A 26,816-nucleotide genomic window follows, 5' to 3' on the forward strand; every position below is an offset into this window, starting at 1 on the left:
AAAGGCCTTGTTAGCGAGTGGGTTGTTACATTCACACAGGGAATCTTCCACCACCCAGCTACTGGTATAGAAAATCTTTGCCTATAATCTATAAATAAATAACATTCTATCACAAAAGATACAATAAGTAGTCACGTGATTCAATTTCCACTTTAAGAAGCTTTAGCCCCGCCCCTTTACACCGTTGATGCTTGGAACAGGTTGGACAACCAGCTCCGCCCCCCTTCTGTGTATCCTAAAGATTCGGCCAATCACGCAAGTGTCTCCGCCCCCCCCGCCTCCTCCCTCTGAGGTGGAAGTCTCGCGCAGGGTCGTAGCGGAGATCTCGCGAGATTTGCGCCGTAAGATGGCCGCGGGAGGTGCTCGGCTCTTCCTGTGAGGGGATGTCCCGGGTGTGAGCCGCTCCAATGACCGGGGAGAAGCTCCGTCCCCTGCGCCGGGACCACAAGCCGAGCAAGGAGGACGAGCTGCTGGAGCCGGACGAGGACAGCGGAGGGGAAGGCGGGAGGAATAAGAACGCCAAGAGCTTCTCCAATCACCGGATCATCCCGTCCAACCCGGCCCTCAGCCAGGCCTGCTTCCCCGTCCATGAGTGTGTGTTCCGGGGAGACATCCGCCGCCTGTCCTCCCTCATCCGGAGCCACAGCATCGGACACAAGGACATCCATGGTACGGAGGAGGGGGGAGGGGTCACTGATGAGGGGTATGGGGGGGATGAGGGGTATTAGGTGGGGGGATGGTCAGAGGGGTAATAAAAGGACAGTATGGGGGGGAGGGGTTACAGTTCTGGAGGTGTCACTGGTGAGGGTATTGGGGGAGGGGTGATGGCCTGCTATAGGATCTGAGGGGGGAGGGGGAGAGGTATGGGGTGTGTTGGGGGTATTACTGTTAATAAGGGGGGGGGGGGCAGTGTAAGTATTAGGTGTACGGTGGGAGGACTGTGGAGTATAGGATAGGTGTGTGTGTATATGGGGGGGGGGGGATGTTTAGATGTCGGAAGGTGAGGGGGGTCAGTATGAAGTGGAGGAATGAGGGGATTGTTATGTGGGGGGGGTGTAAACAATGGGGGGGGTGAGTATGAAGCAGAAGGAATGAGGAGGTGATGTTTGAGTAAAGTAGGGGGATGGAGTGTATGGGTGGGGGGGTGTAAAGATGGTGTTGGAAGGTGAAGGGGGGGGGGGGGAGGTCAGTATGAAGCGAAGGGATGTAGGGAAGGTTGTGTAAAGTGGGGGGGGTGGAGTGTATGGCGGGGCGGTGTGAAGGGGGGTCAGTATGAAGCAGGGGGGTTGTAAAGGTTGTGTAAAGCGGGGGGGGGGGGTGAGTAGAGTGTACGGGGGGGGGGGGGGCTCTCACACGGCTCTGCAAAAACATGTTCTACATAAGAGTTTTTGCTGTATTTCCAGTGTTTTGCTCTTTTGTAAAAAGGACATGTGACCCAAAGCACCAAAAACACAACCACAAGTGCATTTTTGATGTGTGTTCAATTTATTTTAATGTGGCCGTGTTTTTTTTTTATTTATTTTTTTTTTTTTTCACCCCCCTTTCTTTTCTCCCCCCCCCCCCCCCCCCCTCCCCCCCCACCACAAAATGCAACATTCAGGATTTTTAGAAATGCAACTGAACCGCAACGGTGAAGAGCTCCATAAGATTTAATGGTCATGACTTTATTTTTTTTTCCTGCTTTTGCTAAGGCAAGAACGAATGAAGCTGGGGGGGGGTGGGGCGTACGGTAGATGGGAGTGAAGCTGGGGGGGGGGGGCATACGGTAGATGGGAGTGAAGCTGGGGGGGGGCGTACGGTAGATGGGAGTGAAGCTGGGGGGGGCGTACGGTAGATGGGAGTGAAGCTGGGGGGGGCGTACGGTAGATGGGAGTGAAGCTGGGGGGGGCGTACGGTAGATGGGAGTGAAGCTGGGGGGGGGCGTACGGTAGATGGGAGTGAAGCTGGGGGGGGGGCGTACGGTAGATGGGAGTGAAGCTGGGGGGGGGCGTACGGTAGATGGGAGTGAAGCTGGGGGGGGGCGTACGGTAGATGGGAGTGAAGCTGGGGGGGGGCGTACGGTAGATGGGAGTGAAGCTGGGGGGGGCGTACGGTAGATGGGAGTGAAGCTGGGGGGGGGGCGTACGGTAGATGGGAGTGAAGCTGGGGGGGGGGCGTACGGTAGATGTAAGGCTGCAACTAACGATTATTTTCATAATCAATTAGTTGGCCGATTATTGTTTCGATTAATCGGTTATTAACCTTAAAAAAAAAAAAAAGTGTGGTGTATAATTTAGTTAAATATGTAAAGTTTAAAAAAAGGCAATTTATTTTTAAATATCTCTATGCAGTGGTAAATATAAATAACCAACTATATGGTTAGGGAGCAAAATATTGAATCCACTCTGAGAATAACAGACAGATGACATATACTGTATATACTATTAGAGGAGATATACTGTATATACTATTAGAGGAGATATATGCTGTATATACTATTAGAGGAGATATATGCTGTATATACTATTAGAGGAGAGATATACTATTAGAGGAGAGATATACTATTAGAGGAGAGATATACTGTATATACTATTAGAGGAGAGATATACTGTATATACTATTAGAGGAGAGATATACTATTAGAGGAGAGATATACAGTATATACTATTAAAGAGTGAATCTGGTAAATATCATCAGACTCGGAGATCAAATTTTTTTTTTTTTTATTAAAGAGCATTTTAAGAACGGTTGTTCGATTTTCTAATCGTTAGTGGGCTTAAATTGATGTTCATTTTCAACCACAGTGATGGGAAAATTTGGAAATAGAAAACTTCCTGGTGAAAGGAATTTTCAGACAGTGGATGTGGTTTTCGTTCAGAAATTACATTCATTTTAAAAACGGAATGTTAAAAACAAGTGAAAATTTTAAACAACATTCTTTCATTCAGCGAATGTACAAAGATTTTTCTTCTGAATATTCTTGTCTGAAATTTTATGCATGTGGCCAGCATAAAGCTCGGTGCACACCTATGCAGTTTGCTTTTGATCTGTTTCTGCAGTGCTTTTTGCGCATGTGATTTTGCTGCAATTTGCTTTTTTTGCATTTTTTTGGGCCAATTTGTTGTTGGGCAGATTTAAAAACACAAATTGCTGCAAAAACACATTACATGCTTTTCTGCAGCTTCTCCATTGAAGTATATTGAACCAAAAAAGCACCGTTTTGTGTTTAAAAAAAAAAAAAAAGTCCCTGACCCTTTCCAAATACGCAGCGGCTGAAAAAAGCATGGATGTGAACGTGTCCCATAGGAAACCATGTAAATGAACTGTAGTGCGTTTCTGCAAAAAACACATAGACGTGAACCAGGTCTAAGATGTTTAGTAACATAATGGGGTTAAAAAAAATAAAATTACCCCTTTATAGTACAAAAAAAGCAGATCGCTACTGTAAGGGGTTAATTTTTTACTGTAGAACTGTGAAAGTAATATTTACAGTAGCCATTTGTTGCTCTTTTTGTACTATAAAGTGCTCATTTTAGTTTTTTTTAACCCCATTATGTTACTGGACGATTAATCGATTATGAAATTAATCGATTACTATTTTCATAATCGATTAGTTGTCGATTAATCGATTAGTTGTTTCAGCCCTAGGTAGATGGGAGAGAAGCGGGGGGGGGCGTACGGTAGATGGGAGTGAAGCTGTGGGGGCGGGGCGTACGGTAGATGGGAGTGAAGCTGTGGGGGCGGGGGCGTACGGTAGATGGGAGTGAAGCTGGGGGGGGGGCGTACGGTAGATGGGAGTGAAGCTGGGGGGGGGCGTACGGTAGATGGGAGTGAAGCTGGGGGGGGGGGCGCGTACGGTAGATGGGAGTGAAGCTGGGGGGGGGGGGGGGCGCGTACGGTAGATGGGAGTGAGGCTGGGGGGGGGGGCGGGGCGTACGGTAGATGGGAGTGAGGCTGGGGGGGGGGGCGGGGCGTACGGTAGATGGGAGTGAGGCTGGGGGGGGGGGGGCGTACGGTAGATGGGAGTGAGGCTGGGGGGGGGGGGGGCGTACGGTAGATGGGAGTGAGGCTGGGGGGGAGGGGCGTACGGTAGATGGGAGTGAGGCTGGGGGGGGGGGGGCGGGGCGTACGGTAGATGGGAGTGAGGCTGGGGGGGGGGGCGGGGCGTACGGTAGATGGGAGTGAGGCTGGGGGGGGGCGGGGCGTACGGTAGATGGGAGTGAGGCTGGGGGGGGGGCGGGGCGTACGGTAGATGGGAGTGAGGCTGGGGGGGGGGCGGGGCGTACGGTAGAGATGGGAGTGAGGCTGGGGGGGGGGCGGGGCGTACAGGTAGATGGGAGTGAGGCGGGGGGGGGGGGCGTACGGTAGATGGAGTGAGGCGGGGGGGGGGGCGTACGGTAGATGGGAGTGAGGCGGGGGGGGGGGGGGGCGGGGTACGGTAGATGGGAGTGAGGCGGGGGGGCGGGGCGTACGGTAGATGGGAGTGAGGCTGGGGGGGGGGCGGGGCGTACGGTAGATGGGAGTGAGGCTGGGGGGGCGGGGCGTACGGTAGATGGGAGTGAGGCTGGGGGCGGGGGCGGGGCGTACGGTAGATGGGAGTGAAGCTGGGGGGGGGATCGGGTTCTGGGGAGGGGGAATGGTGTTCCGCTGCCAGTAGTAAGTACGGTGTTGGTGGGGGAGGGTAGCTCATAGGACAACATACTAATAATCTTTTGCAGTAGGAATGTATCCCTTCCTTCTCCAGACTCTGCACCCTTCACACACTGCGGTCCCCGTCCTGATCACACTGTAGTAGGCAGGCTGCTCCGGAGCTCGGCTCTATGCTGTGAACTGTCATGATTATTGCCATTTGTCTCCGTGTGACAGGAGAGTGTCGGAGCCGACAGTTACAGCAGAGTTCTGCCCGGACTCCGCACTGTTTGGTCTTTTTTCCATGTTGAGGGGATTGTTGTGTGAAGTGGGGGGATGGAATGTAGGGGGGGGGGGTGATGTAAACATTGGGGGGGTGGTGAGTATGAAGCAGGAGGAGTGAGGAGGTGGATGGTTGAGTAAAGTGGGGCAATAGAGTGTATGGGGGGCGGGAGGGTGTAAAGATGGTGTTGGAAGGTGAAGGGGGGCGGGGGGGGGGTGTCAGTATGAAGCGAAGAATGTAGGTAAGGTTGTGTAAAGTGTGTGTGTATGGGGGGCGGGGCGATGTTAGGGGGGGGGTCAGTATGAAGCGGAGGGGTTGTAGTAAAAGGTTGTGTAAAGTGGGGGGGGGGGGGGGTGGAGTGTAGGGGGGGGTGCACCAAAAGAAAGCTCTATTTGTGGGAAAAAAAGGGACGTCAATTTTGTTTGGGGTGCAACGTCGTACGACCGCGCAATTGTCAGTTAAAGTGACGCAGTGCCATATCGCAAAAAATGGCCCGGTCATTCAGCAGCCAAATCTTCCGGGGCTAAAGTGCTTAAATGCACTTTTTTTTTTTTTTTTTAACCTGTAAAAAGGTGTTGTGTTTGGTGTGGTTTTTTTTTTTTTTTTTTTAATATATATATATATATATATATATATTATAGTGAACTTCGCCTTCAAGCTTTGACAAAACCTGAAAGCTGATTTTTATGCAGTGCTACACCAGATTTTGCACTCTCCAGTTTTAGTAAACCAGCCTCTGACTTGCAGCGGTGATTATTGGTTTATAGATTGTTGTTGTGCCCTCGGTGATGAGCCGCTCCTTCATGAGTCATATTTACATTCTCTAATATTTCCTGTTTGTTTTTTCATGTAGATGCACCAGGTGCACATGCCTTGTGTCCACACCTGTAATGACCTAAAGCAAAATATTCTCTAGTGCTACATCTTCCCCCCCTCTTTCTGGTTCGAAGTCCTTTGGCCAGATGTTGCTCTGTAAATATTTTTTTTTTCTTCTTTTGGATCTATTGGTTTTCCTGTTATATTTGCACTCGCATGCCATGCTAGTCGCTAATTAATTCGCTGCCAAACGTAAATATGATCTGTAGCCATGTCAGGGCTGATTGTTCTTTCCTGTGCGCTCTGCTCAGAACAGCCATATTTCTTAATTCAGGGTCCTAGGAGTCCTTTTCTAAGTGGTGAGATTGAGCTCAGAATTTTTTATTGGAGTAGGAAGCTTTTTATATGGATAAGATGAAGCGGAGAAGAAGCAAGCATAGCAGTAAAATCCCAGGCTCGGTAGACATTACAGTTATAGCACCCTGGTGAGCTACCGGATGGTAAGCGGAAAGGAAAATTTCCGCTCTTTAATAATTCTACATGCTTGATGTGTTTTATAAAGCAGCTGATTTAAAATGTCCTGGTGCTGAAAATGGTCTGGTTTAATGCTGTTGATAAAGCAGCTGTTCCTTTATTTCACTGTAACTTAGATTCCGTGTATGTATGTAAAAATTAGTATTCCCATACACTGTATTTTTTTTTTTTTTTTTTTTTTTGTTTACCAGTACTTTTAGGCTCCGTTCACATATATGTGAATTGGATGCAGTTTGAACCGCATCCGATTGACATAAAATGTGAATCAAGCCTTGTTTATTCATCCTGATCACACAGGTGTTATACCTGCGAGGTCGACAGCCATAAACATTCGTCGCCTCTTCACTGTTCAGTTGGAAAGTCCTAGTCCAGACACTTGGGTGGTAGTGTCCCTAGATACCCAGAAAGCGTTTGGCCATACTTAACCCCTTCCTGCCGAGCCTACACAGATATACGGCCTCACATATTGGTGGTTATACCTGGATGATGCCCGCAGCTGCAGGCATCATCCCGGTACCGTTTTTTAGAGCGGGCAATTGGCTTTCCAGGAATAACAACCAATGCGGCTAAAAGCTGATCGATTTGTTATCCTGGAGGACATCCCCCCCTCCTGCTGCTCTGACCGGGCCGCCCGTCCCACCGGGAGACCCGATCCACGACCTGCCACTTCCGGCGGCTAGAGGCAGACTGGAACGAAGCTGGAAATGGCTTCCTAACAGTCTCCTGAATATAAACACGGAAACAACGTCACTTCCTGTTTACCTGGCTGCCAATAGCGCCGGATTAAAAAAAATATATACAGTATTCAGATTTGCCGTTTTCAGCGATCCTGAATACTTTTGAAGTTTTAAAGGAGGGATTGGAGGTCTTTTAGACCCCCCCGATCCCTCCATAAAGAGTACCTGTCACCACCTATTACCCTATTGCTGTCACAAGGGATGTTTACATTCCTTGTGACAGCAATAAAAGTGATTTTTTTTTTTTTTTTCAAAACACAACTTAATAATATATAAAAAAAAAAAAAAAAATAAAAAAAATGTTTTTTTTTCTTAAGCGTCCCTGCGAGCTCGCGCAGCAAAGAAAACACATATGTAAATCACGCCTGCATATGTAAACGGTGTTCAAATCACACATGTGAGGTATCGCTGCGATCGTCAGAGCGGGAGCAATAATTCTAGCACTAGACCTCCTCTGTAACTCTAACCTGGTAACCGTAAAAAAAATTTAAAGCGTCGCCTATGGAGATTTTTAGGTACTGTAGTTTGACGCCATTCCACAAGTGCGTGCAATTATAAAGGGTGACATGTTTGGTATCTATTTACTCGGCGTAACATCATCTTTCACATTATACAAAAAAAATGGGCTAAGTTTACTGTTTCGTTTTTTTTTAAATTCATGAAGGTGTCCCTTTTCCCAAAAAGTTGCGTTTAAAACACCGCTGCACAAATACCGTGTGACATAAAATATTGCAACAATCTCCATTTTATTCTCTAGATTCTCTGATATATATATATATATATATATATATATATATATATATATATATATATATATATATATATATATATATAATGTGTGTGTTTGGGGGTTCTAAGTAATTTTCTAGCAAAAAATACGGATTTTAACTTGTAAACTTCAAATGTCAGAAATAGGCTTAGGCGTGAAAGGGTTAATAGCGGTCCTTGAGCGGCTCGGATTCTGTCCCAGATTCGTAGCCTGGGAACAAATACTGTATGCTAAACTGATAGCTCGACTGAGGGTTAATAATACCATTACAGATACCTTTTGAAATGGCTAGGGAAACTCGGCAGGGGTGCCCACTGTCTCCCCTGCTGTTTGCCCTCGCTATAGAACTGCTGACGGCCCTCCCGAGAGCAGATAAGGATATCAAGGGATGCAGAATCAATGCATTGGAGGAAAAAACATCCTTATATGCTGATTGACATGCTCCTATATCTAGCTGAAGCAGAGAGCTCCCTGACCAGTGCCCTAGATAGGATCTCTGGATTCGGGAGGTACTCAGGATTCAAAGTGAACTGGAATAAGTCCATAGTTTTCCCCCTTCTTCTTTTTTTTTTTTTTTTTTTTTGCTCTGAGTATGCTCCGAAGTTGGCCCCAGATGTCCCGCTGCAGGTGGTCTCTTGGTTTCGTTACCCAGGAGTTGAGATTCAGCTACCATTGAGCACCTATATACCTAATAATCTACAGTGGGGATGGAAAGTATTCAGACCCCCTTAAATTTTTCACTCTGTTATATTGCAGCCATTGGCTAAAATCATGTTCATTTTTTTCCCTCAATGTACACACAGCAACCCATATTGACAGAAAAACAGAATTGTTTACATTTTTGCAGATTTATTAAAAAAAGAAAAACTGAAATATCACATGGTCCTAAGTATTCAGACCCTTTGCTGTGACACTCATATATTTAACTCGGGTGCTGTCCATTTCTTCTGATCATCCTTGAGATGGTTCTACACCTTCATTTGAGCCCAGCTGTGTTTGATTATACTGATTGGATTTGATTAGGAAAGCCACACACCTGTCTATATAAGACCTTACAGCTCACAGTGCATGTCAGAGCAAATGAGAATCATGAGGTCAAAGGAACTGCCTGAAGAGCTCAGAGACAGAATTGTGGCAAGGCACAGATCTGGCCAAGGTTACAAAAACATTTCTGCTGCACTTAAGGTTCCTAAAAGCACAGTGGCCTCCATAATCCTTAAAGCGGGGGTCCACCTATCTATCTTTTTTTTTTTTTTTTTTTTTTTTTTTTTTGCAGTTCATTCACAAACTTTTCTTCTCATGATTATCTACTCACATGTTCTGTGTAATAAGTCCGCCTGTGTCCGATTTCGCTGTAAAGAATAACTTATAAAATTCACTGAAGGCGGTTTCCATCTTCATTGTGGGCATTTGAAGCCCACAAGCATGTATTTCCTGGATGCGGTGAATGCTGTGCTCCCAGCATTCACCGAGATGTAGTGATGTTGCACAATGCATGCTGGGAAGCCTGAGACTAGCTCCCAGGGGACTGTGGGAGGTCTGGGAGAGGCTAGAAACACGCCTACTCCCATGGGAGGAAAACCAGGAAGTGCTAAGAAGATTAGAAAAAAAAGGTAATTACGGCGATTTAAATTTTTTTACACAGCATGTCAGCATCTAGGCAAGGAAGAGAATGCATAGAGATAATGTTCAAAATTTGGGTGGAACCCCGCTTTAAATGGAAGACGTTTGGGATGACCAGAACCCTTCCTAGAGCTGGCCGTCCGGCCAAACTGAGCTATCGGGGGAGAAGAGCCTCGGTGAGAGAGGTAAAGAAGAAGCCAAAGATCACTGTGGCTGAGCTCCAGAGATGCAATCGGGAGATGGGAGAAAGTTGTAGAAAGTCAACCATCACTGCAGCCCTCCACCAGTCGGAGCTTTATGGCAGAGTGGCCCGACGGAAGCCTCTCCTCAGTGCAAGACACATGAAAGCCCGCATGGAGTTTGATAAAAAAACACCTGAAGGACTCCACGATGGTGAGAAATAAGATTCTCTGGTCTGATGAGACCAAGATAGAACCTTTTGGCCTTAATTCTAAGTGGTAAGTGTGGAGAAAACCAGGCACTGCTCATCACCTGTCCAATACAGTCCCAAGCATGGTGGTGGCAGCATCATGCTGTGGGGGTGTTTTTCAGCTGCAGGAACAGGACGACTGGTTGCAATCGAGGGAAAGATGAATGCGGCCAAGTACAGCAATATCCTGGATGAAAACCTTCTCCAGAGTGCTCAGGACCTCAGACTGGGCCGAAGGTTTACTTTACAACAAGACAATGACCCTAAGCACACAGCTAAAATAATGAAGGAGTGGCTTCACAACAACTCCGTGACTGTTCTTGAATGGCCCAGCCAGAGCCCTGACTTAAACCCAATTGAGCATCTCTGGAGAGACCTAAAAATGGCCGTCCACCAACGTTTACCATCCAACCTGACAGAACTGGAGAGGATCTGCAAGGAGGAATGGCAGAGGATCCCCAAATCCAGGTGTGAAAAACTTGTTGCATCTTTCCCAAAAAGACTCATGGCTGTATTAGATCAAAAGGGCGCTTCTACTAAATACTGAGCAAAGGGTCTGAATACTTAGGACCATGTGATATTTCAGTTTTTCTTTTTTGATAAATCTGCAAAAATGACAACAATTCTGTGTTTTTCTGTCATTATGGGGTGCTGTGTGTACATTAATGAGGGTAAAAAATGAACTTAAAAGATTTTAGTAAATGGCTGCAATATAACAGAGTGAACAATTTAAGGGGGTCTGAATACTTTCAGTCCCCACTGTATCTCCCTTGTTGTTGCACCTAAGGAAGAGTGTACGAACATGGACTAAGCTGCCTCTCGGCCTCCTGGGATGAATTAACATGTTAAATGATTTAGCTACCCAGGTTCCTCTCCCTGTTTTGGCATGCCCCAATTTTATAACCCTAAGAAAATGTTCACAGAAATTAATAAGATACTCTCATCCTTTTTCTTTGGGGACCTAAACTGGCTAAGGTGTCCTTGAATACATTATTTTTACCGGTACGAGCGGGGGGCTTGGCATTACCAAACCTGCCGTGTTACTACCTGGCATCCCAGTTGACGCATGTACACTGGTGGGGCTTTCCAAAACTGGATATTGCCTCGGTGGCCATCCAGGCAGCCCAGGTCCACTCATATAAGGCATTGATTAATGTACTATATTGAAATGATCCATATCCAGAACAGGGAGCTGGCATATTGAAACTTTCCTATAAAATATTTTCTCGTGTGTAATGCTAGAGTAGGGGGCACTAGCCTAACCACCTCCCCAAACAACCCTTTATGGCAAAACCCTCAGCTCAGCAAAATATCCAAGATCCCATATGGAGCATGTTGGGCAAACTATGGAGTCTAATACGCCCATCAATTGTTTAGAGATGGGACCTTTTATAACCTTCACAGAACTAAAGACCGAATATGAGATACCAAATGCGTTCTTCTTTCGGTACCTTCAGCTGAGTCATTCAGTAACAGCGCAGTTCGGTAGGGGGGAGGTGGTACTTTCCCCCTCAAGCTTGGAAAAACTAATAGCTGAGGAGGATCACTCAAAACTAATTTCAAAGTATTATTTTACCCTGCTGACATCCTCTTCCCCCTAGTGGCTGCACAGTGGAAGGTTGATAACCGTCCCTCATGGAGGAGACCTGGTCTGAGGCCCTGGATACACTGTTGCCCTCGATCTCAGCCAGAGACAAATTTATTACAGTTCAACTACTTACATAGAATACACTATACCCACAAGCACTTGCATAAAATGGGTAGGCAGGAATTCGCCAGAATGCCCTCGCTGTAGGGTAGCAGAGGGAGACTTCTTCCATATGGTGTGGCAATGCCCCTAGTGGAGATATTTTGGAAGGCAGTCCTGAAATATCTGGAAGATGTCGGCCTAGCCCTTCCAAACATCTTTTCTCCAGCCAGATGTCTATCTAACTCGCAGAAAACCCTTTTGAGAATAGTCTTTTGCTATGCTAAGAAAGTGTTGGCCCTTAGATGGAACCCGACTCCTCCATCTCTTCAAAACTGGGTGACAAAGCATTGCCAATGTACAAATTGACCTACGCTGCTAGAGGTTGCCCTAAGAAGTTTGAGAAAGTATGGACAGGTTGGATAAAATATGTATCGGGAGACGTAGAGGTGTGGTGGCTGACGGATAGATGTAGTAGGACTAAGATGGCTATGAACAAGTGGCAGGTGAGACTTCGCATTAATTGACATAAATTATGTTGTTTTCTTGAAAGCAGGGTGGGACACGAATGAAACACAAAACTTGGTTAATAATTAGAGGTCGACCGATATGGGTTTTTCTCTGGCCGATGCCAAAGCCGATATTTAGAAATCGTGGTGGCCGATATATGATGCCGATTTTTTTTTTTGGGCCGATATATTAGGCCGATTTCTTTCTTTTTTTTTTTTTTCCCTTCATCTCATAAAATCTAACAGTTAGACCCCTTTCACACTGGGGCGTTTTTCAGGCGCTTTTGGGCTAAAAATAGCGCCTGTAAAACGGCTCCCCTGCAGTCTGTGTGAAAGCTGGAGTGCTTTCACACTGAGGCGATGCGCTGGCAGGATGTTAAAAAAAAGTCCTGCAAGCAGCATCTTTGGAGCGGTGCATACCACTGCTCCACCACTCCTGCCCATTGAAATGAATGCGTACCGCTGCCGAAGCGCCCGCAAAGCGTTTCGGCAGCAGCGCTTCAGGGGCGCACTTAACCCCTTCTTCGGCCGCTAGCTGGGTTATAAGCCGAATAGCACCGCTAAAATGACGGTAAAGCGCCGCTAAAACTAACAGTGTTTTACCGTCAACGCATGCCCGCTCCAGTGTGTAAGCAGCCTTAAGTAATAAGTGATACAGAAAATTTTTTATATTTAAACAGTTATTAAACAAAACAAACCTCCAATCAGTTCACTTGTATGTATAATTTAGATTAAAAAAAAATAACTATATCTTAAATATTAAATACACAAAAACAGGTAATCAAAACTTTTGGACGAAAAAAAATGGGTTAACTTTACTGCTTTTTTTTTTTTTTTTTTTATTTCATTAGTGTATTTTAAAAAAAAAAAATTGCGTTTGAAAGACCGCTGCGCAAATACCGTGTGACATAAAATATTGCAACAACCGCTATTTTATTCCCTAGGGTCTCTGCTAGAAAAAATATATATAATGTTTGGGGGTTCTAAGTGATTTTCTAGCAGAAAATACAGGATTTTTACTTGTAAGCAACAAGTGTCAGAAAAGATTTAGTCTTTAAATGGTTAAACTGAGAACTTCTCCACGGAGTTCAGTCTATTGATAAAAGAACCTGAAAGATACAATGTATCTTCTTATCAGATTTGGCAGGCTGCCCAGAGGAGGAGAGAAGAAAACTTCAGACAACTTGCATTGACTTTTATTACAGAAGTCATTTGCAAGTCCTGCTGAAGGTATAATCGGCTTTTTTTATCAGCACAATCTGCCGATGCTGGGCCGATATATTGGTCGACCTCTATTAATAATCTTACAGTAGCTTTACTTTGTTTTACTGAAAAGAAGCAGTAACTGTTTTGACATGATGTACATATTCTGTCCATATGCTACAGAGTTATGACTGAATTCTATTACTGTTATACTACATGTGAATATGTAGCTATGAGTAAGCACTCCTCATGAGTGCGAAACGCGTCAGCTGATCTCTGTGCACTTCTGCTGTAGTGCTTTGTATATTTCTGTGATCCAGCTTTTTATGAATAAAAGCACTTATTATCAGACCGGTGTGCGGCTTCCAGATTTCCTCGTTTTTCCTTACATGTGTATATGTACCGTGGAATGTAATTGTACAACATTTTTGAAAATCTAAATAAAATGTACCCTTTAAAAAAAAATATATATATATATATAATCTCAAGCCAGCTTTCTATGGAGCCGGTGTTCTATCGAATAGTGCATCCCCGTTGGATAAATGCCTCCGATCTGCAATAGCGCCGCCTTGCCGCAATATGTGTACGTATGGCAGGCGGTTGGGAAGTGGTTAAAGAGGAGTTCCAGTCTGAAAAAAATATTAAAAGTCAGCAGCTACAAATACTGCAGCTGCTGACTTTTTTTTGATATAGCGACACTTACCTGCCCAGGGATCCCGCGAGTCAATTCGTCAATCGGCTTTGGGAGCAGGCGCGGCCATGGCAAGTAAGGGAAACTGGCCTTCAGGCTCCACAGCCATTTTCCTACTGACATGCGAGTTGCACTGCGCTTTCTGAGTGGTCCCGCCGTCTTCTGGGACCTGTGTATGTCCCAGAAGGTAGAGGGGGGGGACGGTAATGGACATAGATGGGCGATCTTACCCGGAAGTGGGAGCGGGTACTTGTCAAAACCAGGTACCGGTGTTCTAGCGATTAGTGCCCTCCATCGAAAAATGCCTCCGCCAGGCTGCGCACGGAATGGCACTCCCAGCTGATTTCCTGATCAGCTGTTGTGACTGCGTGAAGACACATCGCAAATCGTAGGAGGTAGTATTCGACGATCTGCTAAGCGCGAGGGAGAATGTAATTGTCAGATTCTTCCTTGCTGTTGTGGGGGCCTAAACACGCCGTTTATCACACTGAACCCGCTGTGCAACAAACAGAAAAAAGAGCGTTTTAATACAGGCAAAACCATCCCACAACAGCTAAGCAGAATCTGCCAAGTATTTTCTCCCTCCGCTGTGTGCATAGCCTCAGATAATGCCTCCAATGATGTGCGCATGCGCTGTTGACGTCACGACAGCTGGAGTGACATTTGTTACTATGCATGCACATACCCATCGGAGGCATTTCTCGATAGAACACAGGCCCCCCCCCCCCCCCCCAAATAGTGCTAAATGTGGCAGTGAAGGGGGGAGGGTGCGATCAAGCTTTAAGTTGGGTATAATTCCACTTTAAACATAGGTGTATGCGTAATTTATTCATATCGGATCACTCAGTATTGGGACGTGTCCCCTACCTCTTCGCAAAAAGGCAAATATGGGGCTTGCAACTATGGATGTGAAAAAGTATAAGGTGGTTCTAAAGGCAGAAGGTTTTCTTTATCTTTAGCCCCCCTAATACTTACCTGAGCTTCCTCTCAATCCAGTGATGTGCACGAGAGCCACAAAGTCCCTTCTGTTTGGCTGAGACACAGCAGCGGGTGCCATTGGCTCCCGCTGCTATCAATCAAGCTCAGTGAGCCAATGAGAGAGGGGCAGGGCCAAGCCACGGCTCCGTGTCACACAGAGCAGCTGCTCGAGTGCCCCCATAGCAAGCTGCTTGCTGTGGGGGGCACTCGGCAGAGGGGAGGAGCCAGGAGCACCAGCGAGGGACCTTAGAAGAGGATCGTGGCTGCTCTGTGCAAAACCACTACACAGGGCAGGTAAGTATGTTTGTTATTTGTACCCCCAAAAATTTAGACTTTAATTTGTTCAAAAAAAAAAAATTGCCTTTTTTTTATGTATTAGAAGGTGAGGCAAAATTAACAATTTTTTTACCATACGTTATTTTGATGGCTTCTCCCTATTAGTTGGGATTAGTTATCCCAAAATGCATTTTTTTTTTTTTTTTTTATGTTTTCTCTTGTGTGGAAAAACCTTCTGTTTATTCAAACGGTCGACTTGGTGAACGCAGAACCGTACTGTGACATTCTCTCCAAGCAGCAGAGCTCTTTTTTTTTTTGCACACAAACTGAGCCCACTTTCACAGAGCTGAATAAATTGCCGCTATGTTGTTAGCTTTCTTCTTTTTTTTTTTTTTTTTTTTTTTACAAATTGAGTTGCATGCCTATACTTCTTGCCTTACCCCAGAGAGAAAGGAACCGTTGGCCGCCTTTTAAAAGTCGATAGCTCAAAGAATCCCGTAGAGAAATGTCTAAATTAAAACATAATGGAATTACTGCCAAGTCTTCCTGTGCAGAATGTTACTCGATCGCTACGATTCTGATGCCCAGGCTGACTAATCCTCCTACCCTTATACAAATGTGCCCGTGTAATAACCCGCACGCCGCTGGCAAAGTACTGCACATTGCGCATTTTAGCTTCCTAAACCATGTAAATATATTTGTGCCAGGTGCTTTAGCTTTCTAGGAAATAGCGATGTGCTGCCGCAGCAGCTGTGCAGATTTTATAAAACCATTCTGTCGCCAAGCATAGCGATGTGTTTAAGTTGTTACAAAGTGTCAATGTGAGTAATTATAGCATTGCTGCACAAGGTATTCAAGGTACTATTTACACTTCATTGGTTTGACCTCCTCCTGGCTTTGGCATCTCCTCGATCCACAATGCTCAATCCCCTACCACTGCCATCTTATCCACTTCTTCAAGCTCCTGCGTTTTTTGTTTTTGTTTTTTTTTTTTTGCAGTTATTAAAGTTATTTTAACAGCTTCAGCCCCGGAAGATTTTACCCCCTTCCTGACCAGAGCACTTTTTGCGATTCGGCACTACGGCGCTTTAAATGACAATTGCGCGGTCATGCGACGTTGCACCCCAAACAAAAAATAGAGCTTTCTTTTGGCGGTATTTGATCACTTCTGCAGTTTTTTATTTTTTGCACTATAAACAAAAAAAAGCGACAATTTTGAAAAAAATGCATTATTTTTTTCTGTTTGCTATAATAAATATCCCCCAAAAATATATTAAAAACTTTTTTTTTTTTTCCCCCTCAGTTTAGGCCGATATGTTTTTTTTTTTTTTTTTTTTTTATATCAAACAAGGTTTTATTGAATATTTAGTGCATACAAAAAGAAAATACAAAAGGTTACGTTGTCATGTTGACACTATAACAGTATTATAGTTATTGTCATTGAATAATAAAATAAAAAGAGAGAAAAAAGAAAAAAAAAAGAAAGAAAAAAGGGGGAAACTATATATATCATTACGTTTAAACATTTCTGGCGTATCCCGACCTTCAAAGTGTGCATATTTGGTTATTAATACTGTCCTTCCATACTTATATCTATATATCACTTTATGGTCATGCAATTACATTAGACACAGGTAGAGGATTCCTGAAGCCATCTGTCCCATATCTTGCTGTACTTTGCTGGACAACCTCTATTGATATATATACATTTCTTGTATGGTAGTGTATTATTTATCTCCACCTTCCATTCCGCTATTTTAGGGGTCTCTTGTCTCATCCATTTTTTGGCTATGACCTTTCTTGCTGCAAAGAGTGTTTCGTGTAAGAAGGTTTTGGTATATTTATCGGTTGTATCTGGAACTATACCCCAGGGGCACTGTTTGGGGTCTAAGGTTAGAGGTGAACCCATCGTGTCATGTAAAAATGCCACGATTTGTTCCCAGAAGCCTTTTATTTTAGGGCATGCCCATATGAGATGGAAAAAGGTACCTGTTTCCCTCCCACACATCTGACATGTGGTGGTTTGTGTGCGCTTGTATCTTGCAACTCTGAGGGGTGTGAGGTAGGCTCTATGAAGAATATAGAGCTGGATCAAATGATCTGATAGTTTAGGAGATAGTTTTACAAGCCTCTAATGCTTCCTCCCACTCCTCATCCTCCACCGGTCCCACCTCCCTCTCCCATCTTGGTTTAAGACCATATGCCATTTTAGCAGCTACAGGGGTTAAGAGCAAGTTGTAGAATGCAGAGATCAGTTTTTGAGAGTCTGTGCTCTTAATTATGGCAATGAGTACATTAGGTGCAGGACTAGGACAGGAGTCAGGGAATTGTACTTGTGTTGCGTGACGGATTTGTAAGTATCTATAGAACATCTGGTCCTGTATTGTAAATTCTTCTTTGAGTAAGTCAAAGGTTTTAAGTTGTCCATCTTTTAATATATGATGTAGGTAAAATATTCCCTGTGTGGACCATATAGATGTGTCCTGTATTTTATTAAACTCCTGAAGGTTTTTGTTATGCCATAACGGCGTATAGTCATTAAACTGTGAGATGTCAAGTCTAAAGGTTGCTAAATTCCATATTTTCCTATAGTGGTATAGTATGGTATGTCTTCTGTCTCCTAGTTCCATCCCTCCCTTGTCTGTCGCTATTGCATATATATCGGGTCTTTGGTGTACTGTGCCCATTTAGGACATATGAGCGTAAGAAATCTCTCACTGTCGCTTTTGTCTAGATGAAAAAGCTGAGATAGCTGTGCTGCAATGTAGTATAGATTAAAATCGGGTAGAGCAGTACCGCCTAGATCAGTCGGATTTTTGAGGGCTTGCCATGTCAATTTATGCCTGTTATTTCCCCACACAAATGTATTTAAGAGGGACTCTAGAGACTTAAAATGTTTTAGGGGTAAATAAACGGGGGTGTGCCATAAAATATAGAGTATTTTAGGTAGTAGAATCATTTTGATTAAATTTATACGTCCCCAGACTCCTAGTGGTAATTTGGACCAGACCCGTATTTTATTTTTAACTAGGGAAATGAGAGGGGTTATATTCAGAGATATATAGTCTGCAGGAGATCTGGTTATATATATCCCCAAGTATTTAATGACATCTACTCTCTGAAGTGGGAGCCTGGTTTGGGATTCTGGGGGTGGAAAACTATCAATTGGCAAAATTTGGGATTTGTCCCAATTGATTTTTAGACCTGAAAATATTCCAAATTGTTCTATCGTGTGGAGTGCATTGCGTAATGATGGGCCCGAGTCTGCCAGGTACAATAGCGTGTCATCTGCATACATGCTAATTTTTTCAGTCAGAGAGCCCATTCTAAGTCCCTTGATCTCTGGATTTGCTCGGATGGATATTGCCAGTGGTTCTGCCGCCAGGGCATATAGTAGTGGGGATAGGGGGCAACCCTGTCTCGTGCCTCTACTGAGTTCGAATAACTGAGACGACCATCCATTAGCCACCACTTTGGCCCTGGGTGCCTGGTATAGAAGTTGGACCCATTTAATAAATTTTGGGCCAAATCCATAGCCCTCCAAGCACCTCCAGAGGTACCTCCACTCTACCGAGTCGAAGGCTTTCGCTGTGTCCAAGGTCACAACCACCCGTGTACCAACTTCCTCGTGTATGGTTTGCAGGTTAATGTATAGTTTCCTAAGATTAAACGAGGTGTTGCGTCCAGGCATGAAGCCAGCCTGGTCTGAGTGTATTAATGTTAATATTACCTGATTGAGCCTAATCGATAAAACTTTGGCGAGTATTTTGATATTAACCTGTAGAAGTGATATTGGCCGATAGGATTCTGGAAACCCCAAATCTTTACCAGGTTTGGGGATGAGGACTATTGTAGCCTCTGCCATAGATGGAGATAAAGTCCCATTTTCAAATAGATAATTATACAGTTTAATAGTTTAAGGGTTAGTATTTCGCTGAATTGGGAATAGAACTCCACTGGAAGTCCATCTGAACCAGGGGATTTGGACCTAGCAAAGCTAGCCATAGCAGCTGATATTTCGTCTAGAGTGAGTGGGGCTTCCAATAGTTCTACTTGTTCCTCTGTTAGCTGTGGGAAGGACACCTTTTCAAGAAAAAGAGACATGTGGTGGGTCTCAGTGGGGGCCGCCGCTGTGTATAAATCTGCGAAGAAGTCCCTAAACATTGAGGTCACTGTAGGTGGGTCTGTTATTTTTTGCCCTCCTGAGCCATGTAGTGTGATAACCACTGGGGGTCTATCTTCGCTGTGGACCAGGTATGCAAGTAACTTGCCTGCCTTTTCCCCATGTTCAAACATTTTTTGCTTAGAAAAAAACATTTTTTGTTTGGCTTTCTGGTACTGTAGCTGATTAACTACTCTAGTCTGTAGTTTAAGTTGGCCTACAGTTACTGATGTCGGAGTGTTGGCATACTCTCTTTCTGCAGAGGACAGCGCCTTACCGAGGGCGCCAGAAGAGTCCATCTTAATTTTATTAATCGCCGTTATCAATGTATGCCTAGCAAATAGCTTAAAAGAGTCCCAGACTGCGGGTGGTGATGCTGATTCATCGTTTTCAATAAAGTATGTTTTCCATTTGTCTATGAGCTCATCATCTTCTGGTAAAAGAGACAACCAGAATGGATTCAGACGCCATGTTCGTGGTGGTTTTGCCACTGGAATATTTAATGTAATCCAATAAGGACTATGGTCCGACAGTACTCTAGGGCAAAACATTACCTCCGATAATCTTGGGGTCAATCTGTGGGAGATAAGTATAAAGTCTATGCGGGACATAGAGCCTCGGGATGCCGAGAAGCATGAGTATGACTTGGCCAGTGGGAATTTATGTCTCCATGTATCTATCAGATGGAAGGTGGAGATAAGCTTAGAGAACTTAGTTTCGGTGGGAGCGGCGGGAGCTGTTGATGTCAACTGTAGCCTGTCTAGAGCCGGGTTCAAAGTAGCATTAAAATCCCCTAGCCAAACCGCTGCTACATTTGGATGACGGGTCATATATGCTATGCCTTCCTTGACCATGGATACATTAAATGGAGGTGGTATATAAAAAGCCATGATAAGCAAGGGCTCTCCATATACTTTGGCATGAATAAATACATAACGGCCATTCGGGTCAGTAGTTAGCTCACATAATTCAAAGTGTACCGATTTAGCAATTAATACAGAAACTCCCCTAGAGTGTGATGTGTGGGTAGAGTGGTACGCCCAACCAACCCATGGCCTCCGAAGCGCCATCTGTACACTCCCCTCAATATGTGTTTCCACTAATGCTATTATATCGGCATGTTGCTTCTTCAGGAATGTGAAGACTGCTGCGCGCTTAAATTTCTCACGCAGGCCCCTCACATTCCATGTTAGGAATTTTTAGAGATGTCATAGGCCACACTTTTTAATCATTAATATAGCATTTATATAAAACAATTTGCTCTTTCTGCGTAAGGCATACAGAATCTTAACTTGCAGAGATATCTGACACAAATACCTGTAATATGGCATATGAGTACTTTCCCTTAGATCTGGCACATGTAACGTTACCTGTTTGCTATAATAAGTATGCACTTTCAAAATTAACCGAACCAAGAACATGGGAATCCCCTCCCCCCCTCCCTGCCCTACACTGACCCAAACTTGTGCGGGCATAATCCCTAAACTGGTTATCTGGGAAACATTCTAACTTCCTTATGAACAGTGGAATGTAGAACAATTGGTTCAGTCTCCGGACACTAAATAAAAGAAAAAATATCAACCATATCGCTTGTAGAACATGTGGTATGGTCTCTTGATCTTCTTGTTTCCATTTATCTGCGACTGTTAAGTTCCGGATAGAGTTCCATTGTTTAGGGTGCTGCTTCCCAGAACTGTGTGGGGTAAAGTCTCGCTGCACGATGCATGTTGGCTGTAGGACTTCTTCTTACTCCGGAGCCCTGGAGGGTAACTTGACTCTTGTGCTGTTATCAATCAGGATTTGTGCTTAAAACTTGCACTGGTTGGAGACATTTCCTGGTCGCAGACACGTTATCAATGGGACTTGATCAATTAGCTTGTTGAGGGTTAGCTCGTCGTTCCAACCAAGAGATTACTTCCTCTGGGTCCTCGAAGAAAACCGCGCGCCCTTCGTGCTCTACCCTAAGGCGTGCTGGGAAGAGCATGGAATACTTGTATTGTAGACTTCTTAGCTTACGTTTGGCCTCCATAAAACTCTGACGGCGGCGCTGTACCTCTGCCGAGAAGTCTGGGAAGATAGCTACCTTAACGTTCCCAACTGGGATATTGCCCTTCTCTCTTGCCATTCTCAGAGCAGTGTCCCGATCTTTATAGTTAAGGAGTTTTGCTATGAACGTGCGGGGAGGAGCTCCTTGTGGAGGGGGTCTTGCTGGCATGCGATGTGCCCGTTCTACCACAAACATGGGGGAAAAAACTTCTCTTCCATAAGTATTGATCAGTAGTTGTTCCAAAAAAGTGGAAGTGTCCTTCCCTTCGGACCCTTCCGGCAGACCTATCAGGCGTATATTACATCTTCTCAGCCTATTCTCCATGTCATCTTGCTTTAAAAGAAGTTGCTGTATTTGCCTTTGCACTCGGTCTGAGGATGTTTGTAAGGGTGGGATAGCATCCTCCACCTCGCCCAGCCTGGTCTGTTTCTTTCACTCTTTCCCTGAGCTTTTGAAAGTCCTGCCTGATAAGGGAAATATCTACCTTGACCTCCTCAATTTGTGCTGTGAGAGAGGTTCTGCAGAGGGTGATTGCTTCAAGAAGTTTGTCAGTGTCGCTCGAAGTACGTTCTCCTGCTCCAGTTTTCTCAGTTGTTCCCTCCTCCTCCATGTCTTCTTTTTCTGTTCGGCGGTACTGGTCTAGTTTTGCTGCCGCTGCCTTTTGTGCCTTAGATGGTGACATTTTACGGAGGTCCCAGGTGGAACCCAGAGAATCTCCACACTTAGTGTAATGCCCTGACTTGTTGATTAGTTAAAGACAAATGCTGTCCCAGGCCCTGTAGCCCTCAGTATTTAATGATAGACGGTATAGTACAGTATAGGTGCGTGCAATCTCTCCTCACCTCTTAAGTTGAAGGTATACTGGGGTTGTGTCCCTCCAGGATATAGGGGATCTCAGTGGAGGCTGCCAGAAGGGAGACACCAGGGCTGTAGCTTATGTAGAACACACAGGCAGGGAAGACAGGTGTGCCAAGATGGCCGCCGTACACCTCCTGTAAGCCTAGGCCGCAGTCCGGACCGGGAATATTTGTGAGCTTTCTCGGGTTCCCCACTGTCCAGATAGACTATGTATATCCTGCCCCTCTCCCTGGGAGAGTTGTCCAGTGGTAGGGTACTTTAGATTAGTTGGTATCTCTTCACAGGGCCGATGGATCGGAGTACCAAGATGGCTGCGGCCTCCGGGAATAGGCCGAAGCCGCGGTCTTGCTTAGACTCGGCTGCCGTGTGGGAGATCGCCGCTCCGTTCAGGGCGCCGTGTGACCAATCCGTTCTGGAAGGAGCCCGGGGTGTTGCCAGAGCCTCAGGGATGTGATCCAGCCAGTTTTTGTTGCACATAGAGTCCAGGATGGGAAGGATTAAGGAGTAGTGGACGGAGCTCTCAAGACAAGCGTCCTACTCCATGCTGTGCCAGGCCACGCCCCGCCGATATGTATTCTTCTACATATTTTTGGTAAAAAAAAATCACAATAAGCGTATATTGATTGGTAAAAGTTATAGCATGTACGAAATAGGGGATAGTTTTATGGCATTTTTTATTAGCAATGGCGGCGATCTGCAATTTTTTTATTTATTTTTTTTATCATGACTGCAACATGGCGGACACATCGGACAATTTTGACATTATTTTGGGGCCATTGTCATTTATACAGCTATAAAAATGCACTGATTACTGTGTAAATGACACTGGCAGGAAAGGGGTTAACCACTAGGGGGCGATGAAGGGGTTAAGTGTGTCCTAGGGAGTGATTCTAACTGTGGGGGGGGGGTGGTGGGCTTCAAGTCGCATGACAGCGGTCACCGCTACCAATGAGCAGTGGTCTCTGTCATGACACTAGCCAGAACGGGGAAGTGCCTTGTTTACATAGGCACTTCCCTGATTTGAGGCTCCATGACACGATCGCCAGGAGATGTCCGCTGATCCCGCAGGCCCGGTCACACTGTACGTGGCGGGCGCGCGCCAGCTCTCCCTGTCTCTTAAAGGGGACGTACAGATACGCCCATTTGCCCACCGCTGCCATTGTGCTGACGTATAGCGGCGGTTGGCAACTGGTTAAAGAGGTTGTAAACTTCCCTATACAAGTTGTACCCATAGGTAAGCCTATAATTCTCATTTCTAAATGTGTGCCGATATATTTACTGTATAATGCACCAATTATGTCATTGGCGCATGCGCTCTGAAGGAACGGCCGCCCGTGCCGTTTCCTTAGGAGCGCATGCCGTAACATCACGCAGCTCCGGCCAGTAACACAGCCAGTAACACAAACCTCGCCGCAAAGTATTGGTACTCTGTATCGGCAAGTACTTGTCCGAAAGTAAAGGTACTTGTACTCGCCGATTAAAAAAAAAAACACGGTAGCAGTGCAACCCTAACTAGTATCAATCCTCCTTTGCCCCCCCCCCCTGCAGTGATTGACAGCCATTAGGAGGGAGAGGAGGAGAAGTCATCTGCGCTATAGGTGGATGGGGGGGGGGTCACTGAGCTTGAAAATGTCTGCACCATAAATTTTCCTAGGCCCCTCTGGTAAAATGATGGGGCCTGGTACAGGAGGTTCTGTGCAACCCCCTTATTGGCAGCCCTGGAGGGCACCCATATGTGCTCACTCCCGGGCTCGCTTTTCAGAGGCACAGCAGTTTAGATACAAATCTAAGCTTGGCCTAAATCCTATCTTTGTCCAACTTCTGGTCTCGTGTTTCTGTAATGTGTGGTTCCAGCGCCTTCACATGAGGGATGGAACTAGAACAAGACAAGACAATACTTGGTTTGCATTTTCACAGGCGCAGATTTGGGAGCCTTTGGAATGAGGAAGTATTTACGTATATTGTGGCAATTTTGGTAGCGGGCTAAGCAAGAGAAATGAATCGCCCAGGATGTAGTCTGTGACGTTGGAAGTAAAGCTGAGCTTGGAGAAACACAGATTGTCATTGCTGACATCTCCAGCTAATGCCGTTTTGTGTGTGTGTTTTTTTTTTTTTTTTTTGTTTTTTTTTTTTCTTACTTGTTCAGTGCAAGGGCCAAACATTCCCTGCATTAATGTAAAAAAAAGTGTTTTACAGCTTGCTGTGCTCCTCCTCCCTAAATACTTACCTGAGTCCTAAATTGATCCAGTGCTGTACACGGCTGCATTTCTTCTATTCTCTCTCTCTCCCTCTGCTCACAGTGAGGCAGCAGGGGGAGCCATTGGCTCCTACTGCTGTCAGTCAGATGCTGTGGGGAGGAGCCAAGCTGCACTGTGTATCTATGGGCGCACACAGTCTGGTTTGGGATCGACTAGGCAATCAGACTTTCTAGGCACCAAAACACAAAACTTTTTTTATAAAAATATAACCACTTTTGTTTATTTTATTTAAAAGTTGTAATATTTTTATAAAAATGTTGTGTTTTGGTGCCTATAAAGTCCATGGTTGTTGCATTTTGCCTAGTCTGGTTTAGATAGGATGTGGCACTGGTATACTGGCTAATGCATCCACAGTACCACCCTGTGATGATGCAATACACCTATTTGGTTTAGGATCGAGGCGGCATGTCTGCCCCCAAAGCAAGCAGTTTGGAGACAGACGGAGAAGGGGAGTGGACAGCACTGGTGGGAGGGATCCCAGAAGAGGAGGTTCGGGGGCTGCTTTTGCAGGTCTATTACCAAAGCAGGTAAGTATAACATGTTTATTTTTTTTACGTTTTAAATAAATGACTTTAGAAATGCTTTAAAGCCACGCATGAATAAAAACGTTGCTTGTTTCGAGAGGTTTGTCTACTTTGACAGCCAGCAGTAGCTGTATTGGAGCTGTAGGCTGGCTCTGATGTGAACTGCCTCAGGACACTCATGTTTCTGTCCTTATAGCTGCCTTGGGCATTAGAAAATCAGAGCAGGTAGATCTGGTATTTTCACACCTGAGACTGATAATGATTACTTAGACGTATTAAAGGAGAAGTGCAGGCTGAGCTTGTTTTGGATGGGCTTCTCCTATGGGTCACAGGAGTTCAACCCGTTTTGCACTCCTGTGACCCGTTTTCAGCAGAGAGCGCTCTGAAGTCCGCTCTCTGCTGACATCGCCAAGATCAGTCCAGGCACCGCGTCATCCCGACAGATTCTGGATCTACCAGGTGCCTGGACCGACACCCCGCTCAGCCTCTCTCAGCGAGCCGCTGAGAGCCTGAGACGGCCGCTCTCCGCCACCTCCACAGCTCAGCGCTCCAATGAGTGTGGAGGAGCAGAGAAGGAGGGCTGCTGATTGACAGTCAGCAGCTCTCTGCTCGGGGAGCTGCAAGAACTGAGCCATCAACTATGTTTGATCACTCGGTTCTCAGTATAGAGGCGCCGGGGAAAAGACTCAGCATCGGACCAATGCTGTGTCCACCTAGGTATGTAATGTATGATGGGTTAAAAAAGAACCCCCCCCATACTTCTTTTTCTAAAGTGTATCTGCAATTGAACACCACAAAGCAAAAACACTATTTCACTCGTTTTTAATATTCAGAGCAAACTCCCCCCATCCATCCATGTCTCTATGCTTTATTTTGTTGAGAAATCACTTTGAAAAACATCGCCCTAGCATTTCTGGCTGTCTTGAGTAAGGGCAGATGATTTATGTAGCATTTACTTTTTGGAATCCATCTGCTCTTAGCTCAAGCATGCAGAATAGTGTGCTTAGCTGAGAAAAACCTCGCCTCCTGAAGATTCCTGGAATGTATGACATCCTTTGCCTAGGCAAAAAAAAGAAAGTAACTAAAGAAATTTAAAAAAAAATAAGTTTCAAACAAGTGAACATGATACTTTCCTATCTATTTACTAATGCTAGCAGCATGCGGATTATAAATAATCAATGTTGATTGGTAGAGTGAAGTTCTACTTTAAGTCATTTTTTTTCTTTTTAAGCCTTTTTATTTTACTGAATCGACCATCTTGAGAGATTGAGCCTTCCCATATGCTTTCTCATGCAGATGCAACACTTGAAACTAGATGTGGTTTTTTTTTTTTTTTTCCCCTTCACTCTACCTGAAATATTTATATAAAATGCTGTTTAAAGTTTTATCAGAATAACTTGTGTGTTTGCTGCCCCAGTTCTGTCAGCCTCAATATGTAAAAGGGCCCCTCTAAGGCTTTTCATGGTCCCTTTTAAAAAGGTTCTCATTTCCTTCTTAAATGGCAGCCAGTTAATTAGAACTTGCGCTCCATGACACTGGAATGTGTGCTAATGGTAGAATTGCTGCCTGTGTGCCTTTCATCTTCACGTGATGAATTATTTTATTTCTGAAAGAGAAGCCTGTCTTTTAAAAAGAAAAGTATTCTTTTTTTTTTTTTTTTTTTTTTTTTTGCAGAAGTAAGCTGCCAAACTAAGTTTTGGGGCCCCCAGGAGGCTTTATGTTGCCGTTTTAGTATGCACGGCATATTTGCAGATTTACCAAGCAAAGTGATCTCTTCGGCACTGAATAGTCTGCACTTCTGTCTTCACCTTTTTTCTTTCAGG

At 45.0% G+C, this 26,816-nt stretch overlaps 1 protein-coding gene across 1 annotated transcript in view; it reads left to right on the plus strand.

The window, feature by feature from the left end:
- The first annotated feature begins 302 nt into the window (after positions 1-302).
- Positions 303-26,816, plus strand: part of ANKRD13C (ankyrin repeat domain 13C) — a 72,345-nt gene continuing 45,831 nt past the window's right edge. Inside the window, exon 1 of the mRNA XM_073593753.1 lies at positions 303-669. Within this exon, the coding sequence (XP_073449854.1) occupies positions 408-669 (262 nt within the window). The 5' untranslated portion in view covers positions 303-407. The remainder of the gene's footprint in view (positions 670-26,816) is intronic.

The sequence above is a fragment of the Aquarana catesbeiana genome, linkage group LG07 (genome assembly GCF_042186555.1).
Source record: "Aquarana catesbeiana isolate 2022-GZ linkage group LG07, ASM4218655v1, whole genome shotgun sequence".
NCBI classification, from domain to species: domain Eukaryota; kingdom Metazoa; phylum Chordata; class Amphibia; order Anura; family Ranidae; genus Aquarana; species Aquarana catesbeiana.